At 31.2% G+C, this 19,036-nt stretch overlaps 1 protein-coding gene across 1 annotated transcript; it reads left to right on the forward strand.

Moving 5' to 3' along the window:
- The first annotated feature begins 11,908 nt into the window (after nucleotides 1-11,908).
- On the forward strand, nucleotides 11,909-13,424 carry LOC132948881 (uncharacterized). Its single transcript, XM_061019561.1, has 4 exons — nucleotides 11,909-12,063; nucleotides 12,162-12,267; nucleotides 12,553-12,857; nucleotides 13,225-13,424. Exons 1-3 carry the CDS (start codon nucleotides 12,052-12,054, stop codon nucleotides 12,840-12,842), a joined length of 408 nt encoding a protein of 135 aa, XP_060875544.1. The 5' UTR covers nucleotides 11,909-12,051; the 3' UTR covers nucleotides 12,843-12,857; nucleotides 13,225-13,424.
- Nucleotides 13,425-19,036: the final 5,612 nt, after the last annotated feature.

Genomic DNA, 19,036 nt, shown 5'->3' on the forward strand with positions numbered 1-19,036 from the left:
GTGCCGGTTCGACGTTCTGCTACTTACGAGGTAGGTAAATATTATTAGGTTTATTATTCGTCGAATAAGCAACTTTAAGTAATATCAAACATTTGAGATGGTGCCACGATTATAACTTATTTTTGATTAAATTGTTTTGATAAACATTACATAATATATATTTTTCTGCAGTGGAAAATTATACATTTATACTATCATATTATGTTGTCTATGAAATATCTACGAGACTCTAAAAAAAGAGGCACTACGGATCTCAATAAATTCCATATAATTTATTCATCAAACCAATTATTTGACGTCTACTAATTATTTTTAATCTCTTAATTTAATATTTATAAATACATAATATACCTGGGTATAAGTATATTCAATTTTATTATATAATAGCAGCTACTGAAAGTTACCAGTTATATTTATAGTTAAAATTATTAAGCTAGAATTCTTCGATTTGTACGTAATTTACATTCAGGAATAAAATATTTTCGTAATAAATTATAATAAACAAAACCTAAGAACTCGCTCTGCTGTTTAGTAGGTTTCAAGTGTATTTCGTCATTGAATAGGTCACTGTAATGGATTCGTTCAATTTTTATTCAATGATAAATCATTATACACGACAACATACAAATCTGAGCAGAGGCGTTATGTCGCTATGTCAACCTATATTTCTAAGGGTATTATTTTACCTATACATTATATTGTTATTAGTAATTTATTTTTCTATTATAGAAATACTCGGCATTCTGAACAAATTTTTGCCAAAAAAAGAAACCACATGATAAGTTTTACAGCAATTATTTTAAGCTATTTATACCACGAATCTATTCACACCATTCTTCGGTACTTCGATCTATATATCGGTATTGATCTATAACTAACTGAATGTTATATCAAATAATATTAAAATAATTGCTGTATGACTTATCACGTGGTTTTTTTTTGCAAAAAAAATTGTTCAGCATGCCTAACCTAATTGGTAAAAATTTAAATCATAATCGGTTATGTGTTGTAACAAAATTTATTTGGTCAATTTTGTTGTTGCGTAAATATTCCCGTAATTTGTTTTTCGGTTTTCCTGATTATTAAGAAAAGTAGTTAATTACGGGGATTTTTTACTTTTGCTCTTCAACGTACCAATTAGATCAAATGTTCATCAAGAAAGATTAAATTTTTAAAATAATCATATAATGCATGTAAAACACCATCACGTCCATTGCTCAGCTAAGAATCTAAAAAAAATATAGAAGTCACTCTGCGGTATAGTAGGTTTGAATTATACCACGATATAGAGTACATTTTAGTAATGCAGTGTTTGGATCGTGCAACTAATTTATTGGATAACTAGCGTAATATTGTTTAAACAACTATTAATTATAATATAGGTACCTATATTGTTATAGATTTATGATTTATACTGGAACCTATAGCGGTATAATCAAATTATTTTTTTTTTTAGCAGTAAGAACACTTTTTGAAATATTGCTTGAAGTACAACTTTTGAGGAATCTTGTGTTAAATGTTTAAGGTTTTTAGCTCTGAAATAAAAATATTATCAGCATTAATAGAAAAAATAAAAATATATCGACGATTTTAAATGTCTATAAATAGTAAAAAAAAAAAATATTCATAAGTTATATCAAAAATGTTTATAACAATATTTGGTAAAAATGTCATGGTATCAATTTGTTGATTAAATATTCTATTTTTTCCTGAATATTTTGATAGCACTGGATAGTATTAACTAAATTCAATTCCACACCAAAAACTACCCTTAAAGTAGTAAGGTTTAGAATTTTTATTGCTTCAAAAGGTGATGACTGACACATGTATAAATAAATAAGCACACATCATTGTAAGTCCAATATATATATATATATTCATCCGAGCGAAGCGCTCTGATTTTAAAACAGCCAAATAGAATTGTGCATACCATCCATTTTACGTTATAGCTATATGCATAGTCCAGTATAGAACGAAAAGCGCATAATATACCTACGACATCCACACACTTATATTATTATGTATTATACTTCAGTGTGCGAATGGCTGATGAAATATTTAAAATCGCCTGTCATTCTCTGTACCTACCTATTTCTGAACCAGTGTTTAGGAACTTATAAACCAAAACAGTCACTTGAAATTCTAAAATAATATTATATTTTAAAAAGTCTTAAGTATTAAATAATAAAAAATAATACACTGCATTCTTCAATTTGTATTTCGTTGTATTATGGTCGTAACTTTTATAGTGTATATACCTATGATAACTATTTATTATATAAAAATGATGAAATATATTTATAGGCACCAATATTTGTGGCTGAAAAGTTTTACGACTTATTTATACAATCTAAATTCAAAGTACATACTTGCTAAAAAATGTATGTAAAATCATAATTTTTTAGAAACCAATGTTAGCGTAATTCTGAATAACTAAAAATTAAATTATTTCTACCTATTGAGGTATAATATACAATATAAGTAATATGTATAATTATTTGTATAATGTTAGATATTTAACAAGGGCGATAAAACGTATAGTTCCTACTTTCAATAATAAAACAAACTTGGACCTATATATTATTTTAACTACATCGGTAATGGATGATAAATATATAAATATATTACGGGTTAAGGGTTTATTTATTTGTGTAGATACTTCCAGTGTGGTAAGTGATCATAAAGCGCGGCCAAATAACATACCTATTATATTTATATTTATAATCTAATGGATGTTACATTTTACGCGTTTCTCAAAAATATTTTTTTCTTTAGGCATATATATAATATATTTATATATATTTTTTTAGTAAATTTCACCGTCAGTATTACGAAATTTTTTCAGTTTAGGTCATGATTTCTGTAAATGGCGATTACAAATGGCCTCTCGAGTTACAAACAGACGCACTTGAACAGATGCCGTACCCATAATAATTACCGGGACGTGATACAAGAAAAAACGACATAATAATTGAAAGTATTTTATTTGCTTTCTTCACAATAGCTCACAATCTAGTTTTCATTGTCGTGTATACCGGTGGCCGAGAAAACGGATAGTCATAGGCAATACAATAAAGATATAGAATAAAATGGTTGGGGTAACAGACGTATGGACATTTTTTTGATTGATTATCTACATCGTCGTCACCGACAATTTGTTCTAAATGTCAAGTACGTCTTGTGCGTTTTATTCGAAACATTTAATCGTATTTTTGCCATTTTCAAAGACAACGTTTGTAGTATTTACGTTAAAATGTACGCGTCCGGATAGAGTTCGTACCGATACAACACTTAAGCAGTAAGCACGGATGTTAATGTTTTGTTCCAAATTTATGAGCCATTTATAGAAATTCGTGTAATAACTTTTATTGGTATTACTGTCTTGGGAAACATATTTTTACTTTGGACCAAACAAATTTCATTTTTGTATATAGGTAACTTCCTTGATGCTGTAAACGATATAAAAAATTTGAAATATGTAATTTAGACGAATAGGTACATAATAGCGTGTACCTATAGTTATAACAATTTTAAAGTTTATTTGTTAAATTATTTTATTTTATTTGACGTTGATCACAATAATTGTAATAATAATATTGTAGGACATTATAGTACATAATATCTATGTCTCAGTAGATTTTGGAATGCTTCTGCAAATTCAAGGACTTAATATATTTGGAATTTAACAAAGTAAATTAATTTATGACATTTTGGAGTTTGGTTTTCAGAAAAAAATAGCGAGTTTATTCTGACCAGTAATGATAAGTTGGCAATGACGATTGATGAATTACAAATTCATAAATAATGTGAGGAATTTACTCGTAAATCGTAATTAATAACATACAAGGCATGAATCTTGTCAGTAGTCAAGGCTGGATGACAAGTTATTATTATTATTATTTTTTAAACTAGTTTGAGTTGAAATCAATGTTTCATTTTTGATATTAATAGAAATCTTTCAAAACCAACTTTACAAAGACGAAGTTCTTAAAAATAATTATTAAATAATAATGTGATATTTATTTCACCATAATAATTGTATTAAATCTTACGGATTACTCTAATCTCAAGTCCCAAATGCTGCTAACACGCGTTGAACGCTATGAGATTCAAAAACAGATTTAACTTATTTTTACTGACGAGGGTATTTTAGTTCAACAATTATAATTTAAATTAGTTGCGAAGGAAAATATTTTAACTGGATCAAATAACAAAAATGTAATAATACATTTTCTTTTTTAATTTAATTAAATTTGTTTGAATCAAATACAAGGAACAACATTAATTATAATTTATATTATTATTATTATTGTAAGCTAAAAATTGTCAAGCAATCATGTCACGTTTAAAAAGAATCTGTATAGCCTTTAATTATAATACCAAGTCGTGTCATTGTACCTTGGAAAAAGTCATAATCAGCCGTACTTCATCATTACGACCTACACGCCAAAAGTTGGATAATTAAGTCAAAAACATTATGGGGAGAGAAAAACAACTTTTAACTTTTAAGCTCGTTAATGCTCGATCGGTCGGTTAACAGCGGGTAAATACGAGTAATGATGGGTATTGGAGCTGATGCAATATTATATTATAAATTGGATGGTCTCAAAAATCGGCCGAATCCACTGGCGCACCTTAAGGTAGCCAAAGAGTCAACGTTGTCCGGATTCGTCGTCGTTCTAATTATAGGTAAGTATATGATAATAATATTATGATAACCGTGATTTGGTCCACACATAACATTGTTAACGTTATTGAAACAAGGTGTACCAGTGACAACCGCTCGCCGTGGGTTGCGCAACAACATATATAATAATATGGTTATTAAACGCAAACCACGTTCGTGGTTGTCATTATTATAGACCTAATAGCTGCATATCTGCTTGCATACCTATATCAGCTAAATGACTAAATATAATATTATATATATATATATATATTATATACAATATACATGCACCGGACATCGCACACACGTCCAATTACCCGTATCGGGGTGTAGGCAACCGTGGATAATACAAAACCCGACCAAGTACCTATACAGAGTGATTCACAAAGCATCATGCTCACCACTTTATTTTTTTCTTAATGACTCATTAATTCAATTTATGATTTCTCGCAATAAATTTCTTTTTTTTTTATCAAATGAGAACTAACCTTTTTAACTGTAAACTACTATGCAGATTATTTTTTTTAAAGTTCTGATACATAATTTAAGTCAAAAATTCAAACGTGTAGTTTCTGAGTTTTTGATGTATATAATTATAGTATGGTCCTTGTAGTTTTACAGAAGTATAAATATAAAACATGTAATATTGGATCTATTATACTTGGGTAATTTTTCAAATTACAAAATATCGATACATTAATATGGATTATTTAAGTTTTTTAATCATCATAGTCGCCATATCTTCCAGACCCACTAACGGACCTTAATACACTAAGATAAGCAACTCAAAAACTATTACTCGTTCGAATTTTGATGTAGATGAATGAAAATTCAATATACGATCAACAATCTACAGGAATCTACTGGTGAATCGTATTTGAAAAATTAAGTCAGCATCGCCACAGATTGAAAACTCCGAGTATGGTAAAAAAAAATGAGAGTGTTTGTAAAAATGGCACTGAAGTACAATATATAGGTATTTAAAAGTTCCAAAAATCAGAATTTGCATTATCAGTGGGGAAAAATGGGGGGTGAACATGATTGGTGAATCACCGTGTATAATAATAATAATAATAATACTATAATACAATATGTATCTATAATACCTACTTGCCGTGTGTGTGTGTGTGTGTGTGTGTGTGTGAGTGAGTGTGAGTGCGGTGTGTCGGAGCTCGTTGTATACATACGGCGGCACCGATTTCGCCGGCCCGAGAGCACTTGGCACTTGACACGGATCTTTCGGTGTCGGGAAAACCGTTTATAGGTCTTACCGGCCGGACAAGGTTATACAAACGAGACCGGCCGTGTACACCCGTATTAGAGTAATATCATATTATTATGTTATAATATTATTATGATTATTGTTGTACTGTTTCCCCGTTCCCGTCCGATTTCAACACGCAAAGCATAACGCCCGCGCCCAAGACGAGTCGCCAGTGCATAATATTGGGTTAGGTACACAGCCGTATACTGAATAATAGGTAGGTAGCCATTTTATTATTATGCTATAGACATTCGGGTCTCCTGTCTCTCTGAGTGGTATCTATTCGGTTAGGAATCGCCAAGTCCACTCGCCCAGCGTCCTGGTACGTTTAATTTGTACGGCTGGTAAATTCCACTCGTATCATTTTATTTCTCGATGAATTCCTGTGGAGACGAAACAAATATCATATGCACTCGTATACAGTTTGAATAATGCTGCAAAATCTCAATTTTTTTGCAACAAAAAAAATATAGTTTTTATCATTATCAGAGATCTTTAGGTTTTAATTTGTTTTTACAAATCGATATTTGGTTTATTATTATTAATGTTTTTAAAAGTTCCTATTATTTCAATTAGCATTATTATTTTTAATATTTTTACCTTAATTTACATACTGTATGTAATTAGTTTCAATACATTAATGAACCAACAAATAAATAAATAAATATTCATACTTTATCAATAGAAACCGAATACTGAACGAATATAATTTTACTCATTTTATAAAATATTTATAAGTAAGTATTCGACTGTTCTTCGCACTGATGGCGTATTCTTTCGCAATACCATACGTTATATTTTATAAATACGAACTTAAAACTTATGGATTTAATAATTTTTATCTTTTTTTGTTATTTTTACAGGACGATTGCATCGTCATTATAATAATAACATATAAATTATGAGGTTAAACATGAAATATAGTATAAATAATTTTTACAGCGGTCTACAATGGATGATGGTCTTATTGATTCATTGAAAAAATATATGGATCGGATCAATACAATTATTTGTGACTTATTTTAAAAACATCTATGAAACCCCGTGAAAGATAATTTATGTGAATTACTTAGTTGGTTACATTATAATAAGTTATTAAGAGTACTCATAAAAATAATAAACAAAGTCTGTTCTATTTGTAAAACTGTGTTCCAACTTTCAGGATTATTAATTTTTATGAAAACATAAAAATACTGATTTATTAATGCTCTCGTAATATATTAAAATCTATAACTTATTCTGCACATTATATATAAACAATTTCTTACTAATTTTAATTAAAATGACATTAATTTAATATAACATTTGTGTTAAAAATATAACATTAATACATTTTCTTGACTCTACTAATCAATTATATTACCTAAGTATTATAAAAGTAAAATATTTAATTAGAGTTTATTTACTATGCATAATTTTGCAAATCGTAGTACCTATATCTTGCATTATTATTTATTTATCGGTGAAATATTAATATATTATAAGTTTCAGATTTTACAATTGAATGCCGTTAATTAGTTGTGTATTCTTAACCACAGAGTAAGCACCTGGTACGTTACCTACCAGAGTGTGATTGCATTTTAGATTTTGAGCAGAGCGAGGAAGCTAGTGGTTTTTCAATTGTGTTTATTTTATTTTATTTTTTATTTTATCCCGTATACAAAATTTCTACCAGAAGGAGTGCTTTGAATTCAACATATAGTATCTTATCTCTTTGAAAATTGGATCAAGATGGTACTTTAGAGAGGAGAGGTCATTTTTCGATTTTTCTCAATAGTTATTTAATGCCACGGGAAAAACCGCCGACAAATTACGAAAAACTGCTAAAAATGGGATTTTAATTTCTAGTGATTTGTGTATCACCATAGAAACGAATAAAAAATTATAATATTATAATATCAATTCAACTTACAGGCTATAATAAATAATAACAATATAGAATATCTAGACTGACAAACAGTCTCCGCTCAGAATCTTATACAATGATATTATATCATTGAAGTTTAATACAATCCATTATACGTTGACCCACGTGTAACCTACTGTACAGCAGAGCAACATCCACTTACCAGCTTTTTTAAATTTATGTACTATATATTTTTGTTTAAAAAAAAAAAATTCAAAATAATGGGCTGAAAACTAAAGTATCTACTTTATTAGATGTACATACTAGTATAATTTTGTTATTTTTTTTTTAATATTTGAACCTTCTTTTAAAAATCAATACTTTTATTTGACAAAAAAAAAAATCTATTATAGAATTCTAATAGGATGATTATTGAAAATACTTAGAGAGGTACCAGTATATAAATAGGTATTTCTTTGGTAAAAATTAATCATATAATTGTCATGCATTAATCTTAATTTAATGCCGATAAATGTATATCTACTTTTGATTGCCTACTTTATTTTATATGCAATAGGTATAAGTAACACAATCAATTATATAATTTTGTAAGATCATTTCAAACAAATTTGTATATTTTAAATGTAAACCATAGTAATAAGGTGATGAGGTTGTATCCAATAAAATATGAGTGGGATGATGAGGCTGAAATCACTTTTTTTACGAATTCAATGTATAGGTCTTATGTGTATCAAATTATGTTAACTGCGTTGTTTGGCGGTCAACCCGCGGTCACTTGTATTCAAATTTCTGATACAAAAATGAATATTTTAAACTGCTATATGGCGGTATGGAGTGGATAGTTTTAAATCATCAAAAATTGTCTTATTAAAAAGTGAATCTACATTTTATATTGCAAAAACCCTTTTAGGTTAGGGCCGTTAGATTAGGTAAATTGTATTACAAAACTCCAGTAGGTACAGGTGATAAATATTTTTTCCTCGATATATTATGCATAATTATGAAAATTTTCAGTAAATATAACTATCATCAAACTCACACCTGTATAGATTTTAGAGTTTAAATTGTTCTTAAATGTATACTATGTTCAATAAAACACTATTGTAGGTAGCGTATTAAAAATAATTTTTACTAAATTTACTTTCTTTGAATTTGAATATTGACTTTTAATACTAGAATTAAATTTATCTTTATATAAATATAGGCTCCATAAGCTATATAATATTGATCCATTTGACTTTTTATTTAAATAACTGGAGCACTTTTGAATATACTTATCCCAAAAGAATATTTCATAAACAATAAATTATAAAAAGGTCTGTTTTTATATTATTAAAACGGAATTAAAAACAATCAATTATCATAATGAATATTCCAATCATCTGATTGATCGTTGGACAAGCTTTCGCTGCTCGAACTTGATAACTCAAAAGCTATACGTCTTTTCAAAATCATTGATAATTCTTTGGAAACTTCTTGCTTTCTCGGTGCAAGACTAGCGGGTTTTTTTAAACATACACCTATCATAACATAATATAAATAAGTATAACTTATTATCGATTATCGTGAAAATTATAATGCATATTTAAATATGACTTGGCTAACCCTTAATTATTTCATTCATTAATTCTTTGTGTACAGTTTTTGATGGTCGGTTAATAAACGCAGTCTTCATAATTTGGTCCAATGGCATTTTTATTGGCGGTGTATCTTGACTAGCAGCCATTAAAACAATATATAAGCTTTTACAAATGTTAAAACATGTTGCCTACACATTTGAGTTTATAATAAACGATAAAAAAATGTATATATAAGCTCAATTAAAAATAATTACATTAATAGTAGACAATACATACTAAAATATCTATGCCTAGAAACACATATTTTTGGCCAGTTATATGCGTTTATATTTTGACCCCTCAGTATATTATTTCAAAGTAAAATCCAATTAATCGAAATCGAAAACGAAAACCTAGAAGTAAAACGAAAATATATTTTACATAACAGTATTGAATACTGCAGTTATAATTTTATATATATCAAATATAGTGCTTAGCCACGTGTAATGCTTGAGATACGTAATACACGTATCAGTGTAAAATTCGATGTGTTGTATATGACAAATTGTAAACCTGGCTGTATTGTATAAAATAACAAAATCGCTAAAAGATTAAATGTATTAAATGTACTTAGTAGTCTCTTTATTAGAACACCGTTAATTAAAAACTGTATGTTACACGTATACCTATTATATATTATAATATTATTAATCTTTTCCGTAAAATCTCTGCATACAAAACATTTAAAATCGGTTTGTTAGAAAAAGTTTTTCTGCTTATACTTTGACAGTAATTCAATCCTTGCTGACATTTTATTTTGGTCGCTTTGAACTTTGAAGAGCTTAAATACATGATTATAATTTAGATTTACAACTACCTAACTAAACTATTCGTTTGACAGATTAATTATTGAACGTAGTATTTGTTTAAATGAATAAACTTTTTTATGCATATTTTTAAAATCAGATAAAGACGTAAATGGAGCAAACAATTTTAATTTCAAATAGAAAGAAAAATATAAAATAAAACGACGATCATCAACTGATAAGTAGGTATTAAGTATAATACGAATATTTCGACCACTCAGATATTAAATACGAACAATTGTGGAATTGTGTACTTGATTAACAATAAATAAAACAATGGAGACTAATTAAATAATTACCCATGATAGCCTTTTTGAAATAATTGAACAATATTATTTATAATCACATACAGAGGGATTTTTCGTAATTTATTAATTTTACAATAATTATTATTATACGGGTAGCTGATATTTTAGATTGCCTATAGCACTTATTATTTTTACTGTCAATTTTATTATTCAACTTCTTAATTATAGAATATTAATTTTACTAAAAATATATGATTGATAATTAATATTGAAATGTCGAATTACATAAATGTTGGTTTTTGGATCAATATTGTTATTCATTATGATTATGAATAATAAATAAATAAATGATAAACGTTTAAAATATCCGAAATAGTGGTGAGCCAATTTATACCTCAAGACTATATTAATTACTGCACTTAACTTTGACGTTTAAACTTTAAACGCCATTATTTAAAATTGAAAAATTGACGGTTTCTATTTCAAAACATAGTAATAATGAAACCAAACCAAAAAAAATGTGTAACTAAAAGACCGATAGAACGTGTGTGCTACAGAAAACTATATTATGTGTATAATAAAGCCATAACGGGTCGAGTGAATAATATAATAATTGTTATCGGAGTCCGTCCAATGAATCGACGACCCTGTCATCGACGACCGCGGCGGTTCGACGACGGAATAAAAAAAAAATAGGAAAATGTTTGATTGCATTTCCAAACTGTCGTGAACATTGAAATTATCATGGTGAAAAACCCATAGTATCATTGAATTCTGAAAAACAAATTAAATATCACTATAGACTCTCCGCAATAATTTCGCGTCGGCAGTGACTTGTACGGTGCAAAAACGTCGTGTGAGCGCCAAGTCATAGATGTAGACGCACAAGCGGACGCGTCGTCCGCGGTCCGACCGGAGTGGCGCGACTGCAGCTACCGGCGCCCGTTAGTCCTGCCGCAGTGACGGGCCGAAAGACGTTCATCGGTTCGAGGTCGCCCGCCCGCGTATAATACCGCCATTATCACGATAGTAATAACAATAAATTGTTATGACGATCGTATCGATATCACACGGCGGCGGCGATGATGTTGATTTTACTATCATGTCATTATCATACCCACTCGTGTCGACGACGGCAAATAATCAACATGACCGGTACCCACCTACCCACCTACCTACCCTACCGTCCGCGTGCGCTCTGACATGGTATTGTGTGCGTGGCCTCACGAAGTCCGACTTGCCACCCCACCACATCTGGCGGCCGTCCGACCGGGTGGCGGTGCCAGTTTTACTGTTTTTGGGACTCGCTCGAGTTGACGGCGGCGATGGTATGCCGATCTCGTCGCGCGCTATATACGCAACTTTGCGAAACCGCTCCGCCAGGCCGGTCGTCACGGAGAAGGGTAGGTCGTGGGTGGGCGGGGGCTAAGCGTCCGCGGCCAAGTATAAAAGTTGTACGTCCGATGTCCAAAGTCATCAGTCATCAGCAGCTCGTCCAAGTCTCCGACAAACGACAACCGCACCACAAGCAGTTTATTTATTTATTATAAACACTTCCAACAACCAACAATCGCCATCATGCAATTCACAGTGAGGGTTTTACTGCAGTAGCATTATTATTATTATTACTATTGCGACTCCGCTGCCGCTATTGTCTAACGTTTTTGTTTTTGTCACCCCCGATTCAGGTGTTGATCGCCTTCGTGCTCGTAGCCGCCGCCGTCGCCTCCCCGATCGCCGACAAGCCCGCCGCCGACAAGTCCGAATCCGTCAAGGACAAACGCGCCATCTACGGTAAGTCGCTGCTACATCGCAATCGCTTCGCCGTCATTGTTGTTATTATTATAATGACAGTTACGACGGTGATATTATTCATATTATATAATATATCACAGCATTATGAGATTAAATATTTCACGTCTCTGCCATCGATCCGATTATTCATTTAATTCTTCGCAAAACCGGACGACTATGATCGCAACGGTTTTCTAAATGTGTACTAAATGTGGTCTCCTGTCATCTTTTGACTTATCGTAATATTATATTATTATTTATTTCACGTCTGTATTTTATCCTCAGCCGTCGCCCCGTCAGTGTACCACGCCCCGGCTGTCTACCACGCACCCTCCGTGTACCACGCACCCGCCGTGTACCCAGCACCGGCCGTCTACCACGCGCCGTCCGTGTACCACGCACCAGCCGTGTACCACGCGCCCGCCGTGTACCACGCACCGGCTGTCTACCACGCACCGGCCGCCGCCACTTCCTACTCCAGCGTCAGCATCTCGCACCCAGCCGTTGTGGCCAGCGCCCCAGTCTACGCCCCGGCCTACGCACCAGCCCATCCATTGTACTACCACCGTCGCTGAACGGACAACATGACGGTAAGCGAAAACTGGACCGTGGTTAGGCGTCCGTCTGACGAAAGCTGGCTGCACGCCTTTTATGTGTGTCATGTCTGTTCATATATATGCGTCGGCTTTAATTCGTCTAACCGCATTTTTTATACCGTTTGCCCGGAATGGTAACATCGGCCGTCAAGATGGTGTATACCCACACGCGACACACCAAAGGTTTGTGCAGCTGGCTCAAGTCGACTCGGTTGCCGGTAACGTGTTACCGCGACGGTTTTAGTCAGCGCACGTGAAACGCTCACGGCGGCTGATTATTGTGAACCACAAGTTTGCCGCGCAATGCCACCCGCTAAGCCACCTGTACGCGTTTTAAATATCATTTGCTTTTATTTTTCAGATTCTGAAAACATTTCGCGTGCCAAAGACAGACCAACCGTCCGACTACACCAATGCTGCTGCAGTTGATGTGCCCGTCGAAAATTTCACAATCTTTAATCATGCATAGTTGTACCTAAATTATGTCATTATATGTAATTTATTTATTACGGTGTTGAATAATTCATCCACTCAATAATAAAAACCCATATATACGTATAATACATGCATTTTATGTTTTTTTCATTCCATACAATATTATACATTACTAGCCGCAGATCCTGTACGGCATTGCCCGCGTGACAAATTAAATACCCGTGGACTTACCTCTCCTTAAACTCTGTTAAATGTAAGTCGCACAGATTCTGTACTAAAATACATGTTATATATAGAAGTGCCACTGCGCCAACAGGTGTATCGTTTTGATAATAATAATTATTATTAAAACCAACAGCAACCATTTGCAAATAAACGTTTCCACAGTAAATCTCAAAATCACTGTTTGAGCACCTCCCCGGTTCGAACCTCTAATTTAACATTTTTAAACTAGCCTATATTATTATTCGGGGATAATGTAGCATTCTAATTGTGAAAGAATTTTTGAAATCGGTCCAGTAGTTCTTGAGTTTATTTGTTACAAACATCCAAATCCTTCCTCTTTATAATATTAGTATAGATCATAATATATAAGTATATATAATATATATATAGATTGTTGGCATTTAAAAACAAATTAGACTGAAACAAAAATTGACTATTTATTTTATATTTATATATTATAGCTACAATCTCGCACTTTGTCAACCGTAAAAAATTGAAAAAAAAAAAATTGTGATTGTTCAACTCGTTTTGGGCGTAACTCGCTGCAGTAAATGCAACACAGCCACCCTGGTAGGCAATGTGTGATAATTGCATGCCTGTACCTGATCTGCCCGAATAACTAATGGCAACCATCAATAAATAAATATTAATTTCTACTAATTATTTCTTCTATAACCAATAGCAACTATTTACAAACAAATATTTCCAACGTAAATTTAAAAATCGCTGTTTGAGCACCTCCCCGGATTTTAATTCACCCTTTTTAAATTACCCTATGTTACTCAGGGATGATGCAGCATTCTAATGGTAAAAGAATTTTTGAAAGTAGTTTTGGGTTTATTTTTTTACCAACATCCAAATCTTAATAATATTATTATATAGTATAGATAATATCCCAATAAAAATGCACATATTGTGTACATTGTACTATTGTACAAATGTATATTAAGAGGATGTCAGCGCACTATTTGTTTTCTCTCTCTAGCCTACGCGCAACATAGACAAAACGCATTAACGCAGAATCATTTGTCTATGTTTTCATGTAACCTTAGAGTAAAATCACCCATTACAAAAAAGGTGGATAGTAATATTTTGGGAAGGAAACTTTGTATTCGACTTTCGAAATAAACAAAAAAATTTTGTAAATTTAAATTGTGTTTAAATTGTTTTGAGACAATATTTAGACAAATCGATATGTCATTCCCTCAAAAATATTATTTTATATATTTCTTGTAATGAGTGATTTTACTCTAAGACTACTTAAAAACATAGAAAAAATGATTCTACGAAAATGCGTTTTGTCTATGTTGCGCGTGGGTCGGAGAGAGAAAACAAATAATGCGCTGACATCCTCTTAATATGTAGCTACCTCTAGTAATTTATAATCCACCTGAACGATACATTTGGAAGTCGGATTTTGTATTGGTTACTTGTTTGATTGAATGGAATGCGCCCCTAGTTGGTCTGCTTCAACGAGTCTATTACGTATTAACAATTGTAGTACACGTGCGTCAAGTCTTACCTAAGTTGCTTTCACGATTACTAGGTATTTGTTTTGACGAAAAGCCTGATTGTATGTCAAATTATACAACTTTCCTAGGTCCTCACGCAATGATATTTTACTATAGTTCATAATTTATTAGTACTATAAAAATACATTACATGCTTGATCTAATCTCTCTGGAACAATTTAACGAGAAATAAAAATAATTTTCCATTTCTTAAACAGCTGTAAATAAAAAAAAAAACCAAATATGGTTATTAGTAATTATGTTACTACATAGATCAGAGTTTGATTCTAAGGGCGGTGGCTGTATGACCAAGTCTAATAATTTTTACCAAACAAAATTAAGTCCGTTCATACTATATTTCATTTGGGCGAGTGAAGTTTTTTTTATTATTATATTATTATAATTTTATTTGCGTATGATATGGGTTTTGATACGAATGTGATTTTATTTTATCAATTTTCGACTGTAGGCACATTACTATATTACGATATTAATTTTAAGGTTAGAGTTCATTATCAATTATTAATCATGACGTTTATTGTACGTCATTTTATATTATTATTTTTATTTTTTAAACATTGACAATGTATTATAATATAGTACCCAGGCACAGAATATATAATATATTAATTCACCTGCAATCCTATTCATACTTATTCGCCCAAATGGTTTTTTTTTTTTTTGGTGGAATAAGCACTCGCCCAAACGGTATATAATTCTTCATCCAAACATACGACCCACGGTATATACGCCTGATTCTAATAACGAGATATCTTGTCAAGTCTGGTCATGCCGTTCGAGGGTAGGACTTCACGAAATAGCACACAATAATAATGCCAAAAGTGTTGTCATGTAAATAATAAAATCATAAAATATAATGTATGAGTTGTCGTGCTTTTTCGTACGTTATGCATAATATAACCGTAAACATAAACTCAACTATCCCAACACGATCTAAATTTTATTAAAAAAGAAACACTGTTTTGTTTAAGTTTGTAGTCTCCGTATAATTGGAAATGCACGTGAATGTATAGGTATGGTAACCGTTAAAGGTATGGAATCCGTAATTTTGTAGTTTTACGAACTTCTTTAGTTAAAGTATTTACATTAAAATTAAATTAATACTATATCTAGAAATCGTAAGAATGTGTGTCTATTCTATTGGATATCTGGACGAAAAAGATATATAAAAAAATGTACAACTCCGGGATGATTAGCTACATGAAAATATAATCAATATAGAAAATACCCACAACAATTTCTATATAATAGGTAATATTTTGTTTAAAATATTTTAATAATTAAGTTAATTTAACAATGTCCAAAATTTGAAACACGGAATATCCACTATTTATTATTCCAATATTGACTTAGGTGACATTTCCATTTCCATTTACACAACACACCATTCTTATATTAAAATAATAGTACCTATCGTGGGCGCGAATAGAGGCGAGACGTTCATAGGTACGTTAATAATGAATGACGGTTATTATAAGTATCGATGCGCACTAACAAGTGTTGGAATACTATCTGGCAGTGTGTATTGTTGTTATTATTAAATAGGTAAAATAATCAATTTCATCGTATTACCTGTTATCGATAGCGAAATCGACACCGACCAGTTCATGCGTAGAAATCTCATTTAATCCCAAGTACTTCCAATTTACACAATATAAATGTTACGACCACGGGTAATTTATAAAATATCTAGTTAAATTGTAAATTATATGGATTATAGTCCTAATATAAGTTAGTGGATAAAAACTACCTAGACGTTTCGCGAAACAACAGCGTTTCACACTTTAAACACTTACCATACGTATATATTATACATACGCGCATTTCGTTATAATATTTCTTATGAAAATAAACGGTTATAACGTCATAACGGGCTGTGGTTAGCGTTCGTTTGTGCACGAGACTATGCCTACACCTTACACGTCCATGAGGCGATTATATAAATATATATTTGCTTCTACATGATTGTGTGTGTGTGTGTGTGTGTGTGTGATTTCCTGCAAACGAAAGCTTACGAACGCTCACGCGCGCGTTTCATTTACGCGCTGTCATATATTTTGTAATCATCGGTATTGGCACTCGACGTAATAGACGAAGAGCACCGTATGACTGCAAAACGACGATAAGTGTTCATCGTTTTTATTTTTTTTGCCAACCCCATAGAGACGGAATTTTTTACATGATAATATGTCACCCACAGTGCGCTAACCCTCCCCCGCCCCCACCATGACAAAAAAATCATAAAATGTCGGCTAGATTAAAATGTACGTTTTCTATATATTTTAATATTTAATGTTGATGTTTTAAAAAAAAAAAATAGCAACAGTGTTGTCTTACATGGTTGCATAATATTATCATGTACCTATGCACTACATCGTATGCATCGAAATAACGTGAATTTTTTTAACTGTAATGCGCACTCGTTCATTTGTGAACTTGGGAACATACAGCTGCTATATCCTTTCTAGCAAACAACGTGGTGTCGAATGACAATGGAGTAGAATTTTATTATAATAGATTTTAACCTGTGTTTATTAATTCATAGGTATTAATGTATTATGCATCCATTAAAATTGGGTATGCGATTGCTGCAGACCAACAATCGATGATGTGATAATACATATTTTGTGATTGATTATACAATATAATATGGTGTGCGTCAATCGATTTTCAATTATTAAATTTAAATCGAAAATATTGACTATCAAGTATTAATAGCTATATGATATTAATAACTTATTAATCAGACGACGACGGTCATGTTGTGTAACAAGTGTTCAACCAAAGAACGATTTCGTCATTTATGATAATGCACATTGTACTATGATAACGATGGTAAATGTCGTAGTTGTTGTAGTGAACATTGTTATGGAGGCCACTCAGGTTTTTTTCGTTCTCCTATAATATTATTATTTATTATGTATACCTAACCTGCCCATTGCCCACTTACTTACTTACCTACTTAATACGCCTGTATGGGTCCACATTTTAATGCCTCTTTCTGGTTTCGGTACCCGGTAGTAATGTAAATAAAATAATTTAAGACTTACATAACTGTTTGAAACATTATAATAGTCTTAATTCTTAATTTCTATAACTTAATTTTGAAGATATATTATATTTGCATAATATATCATTCATATTATATAGTTTTATGTCACATACAATTTTTGATTACACTAAAACGAATTTTTAGTAAGTGGTTTATTTAAATTATAGGAAATATGTAAAGTTAAACATTTTAAAATTCAAATGATAATAATTTTAGCTTTTAATATCGCAATAGTTCTAAAATATTAATAATTAGAAACAAATATATTGATCAACATATTTACGAAAGTCACCTTACCTCACCTATTTTTACAACACGCACGGACATTTATCGAGTTCCACATATTATGTAGGACTATTGATTTTAGATTAAAGGTACAAAACAATTCTAAGACCAATGGTAATATTTATATTTTTTTCGTATATATTATAATTTAGTGGTCTCAAAATCAAATTAATAGCGGGCCATATATTTATACGTCAAAGGTTCGCGGTCGAAATATCTTTTTTTACTCATCTTATTCATACTAAATTCGAAATAAATAAAATACCTAAATGAAGACACAATTAATTTCTTGTAGTGATACTATAATATTTGTATGTGTACAAATGCCTCTACGAAAAATTCTTATTATATCAGTTCAATCTTTTTTTGAATAACTATTTTTATTTGTTTTTTTTTTGAAATATTAATGTTATTCGAATTGGTTGCGTGCCTAACAAAATATAAAACGCCTTGAACGTATCACAATTAATTTTTTGACGCGGTGAATGTGTTAATAATTATTAATTTTCATCAACATGTTTGAAGTTATAAATGTTTATATAAAATTGAACTAAATGTTTATTTTCTCTCTGAAAGGAATCACGAGCCACGTGTTGGAGACCACTGTATTATTATATTATATTACCTTAGTTTTTGGTGTTCGG

Source organism: Metopolophium dirhodum, chromosome 7, assembly GCF_019925205.1.
Source record: "Metopolophium dirhodum isolate CAU chromosome 7, ASM1992520v1, whole genome shotgun sequence".
Taxonomy (NCBI): Eukaryota; Metazoa; Arthropoda; class Insecta; order Hemiptera; family Aphididae; genus Metopolophium; species Metopolophium dirhodum.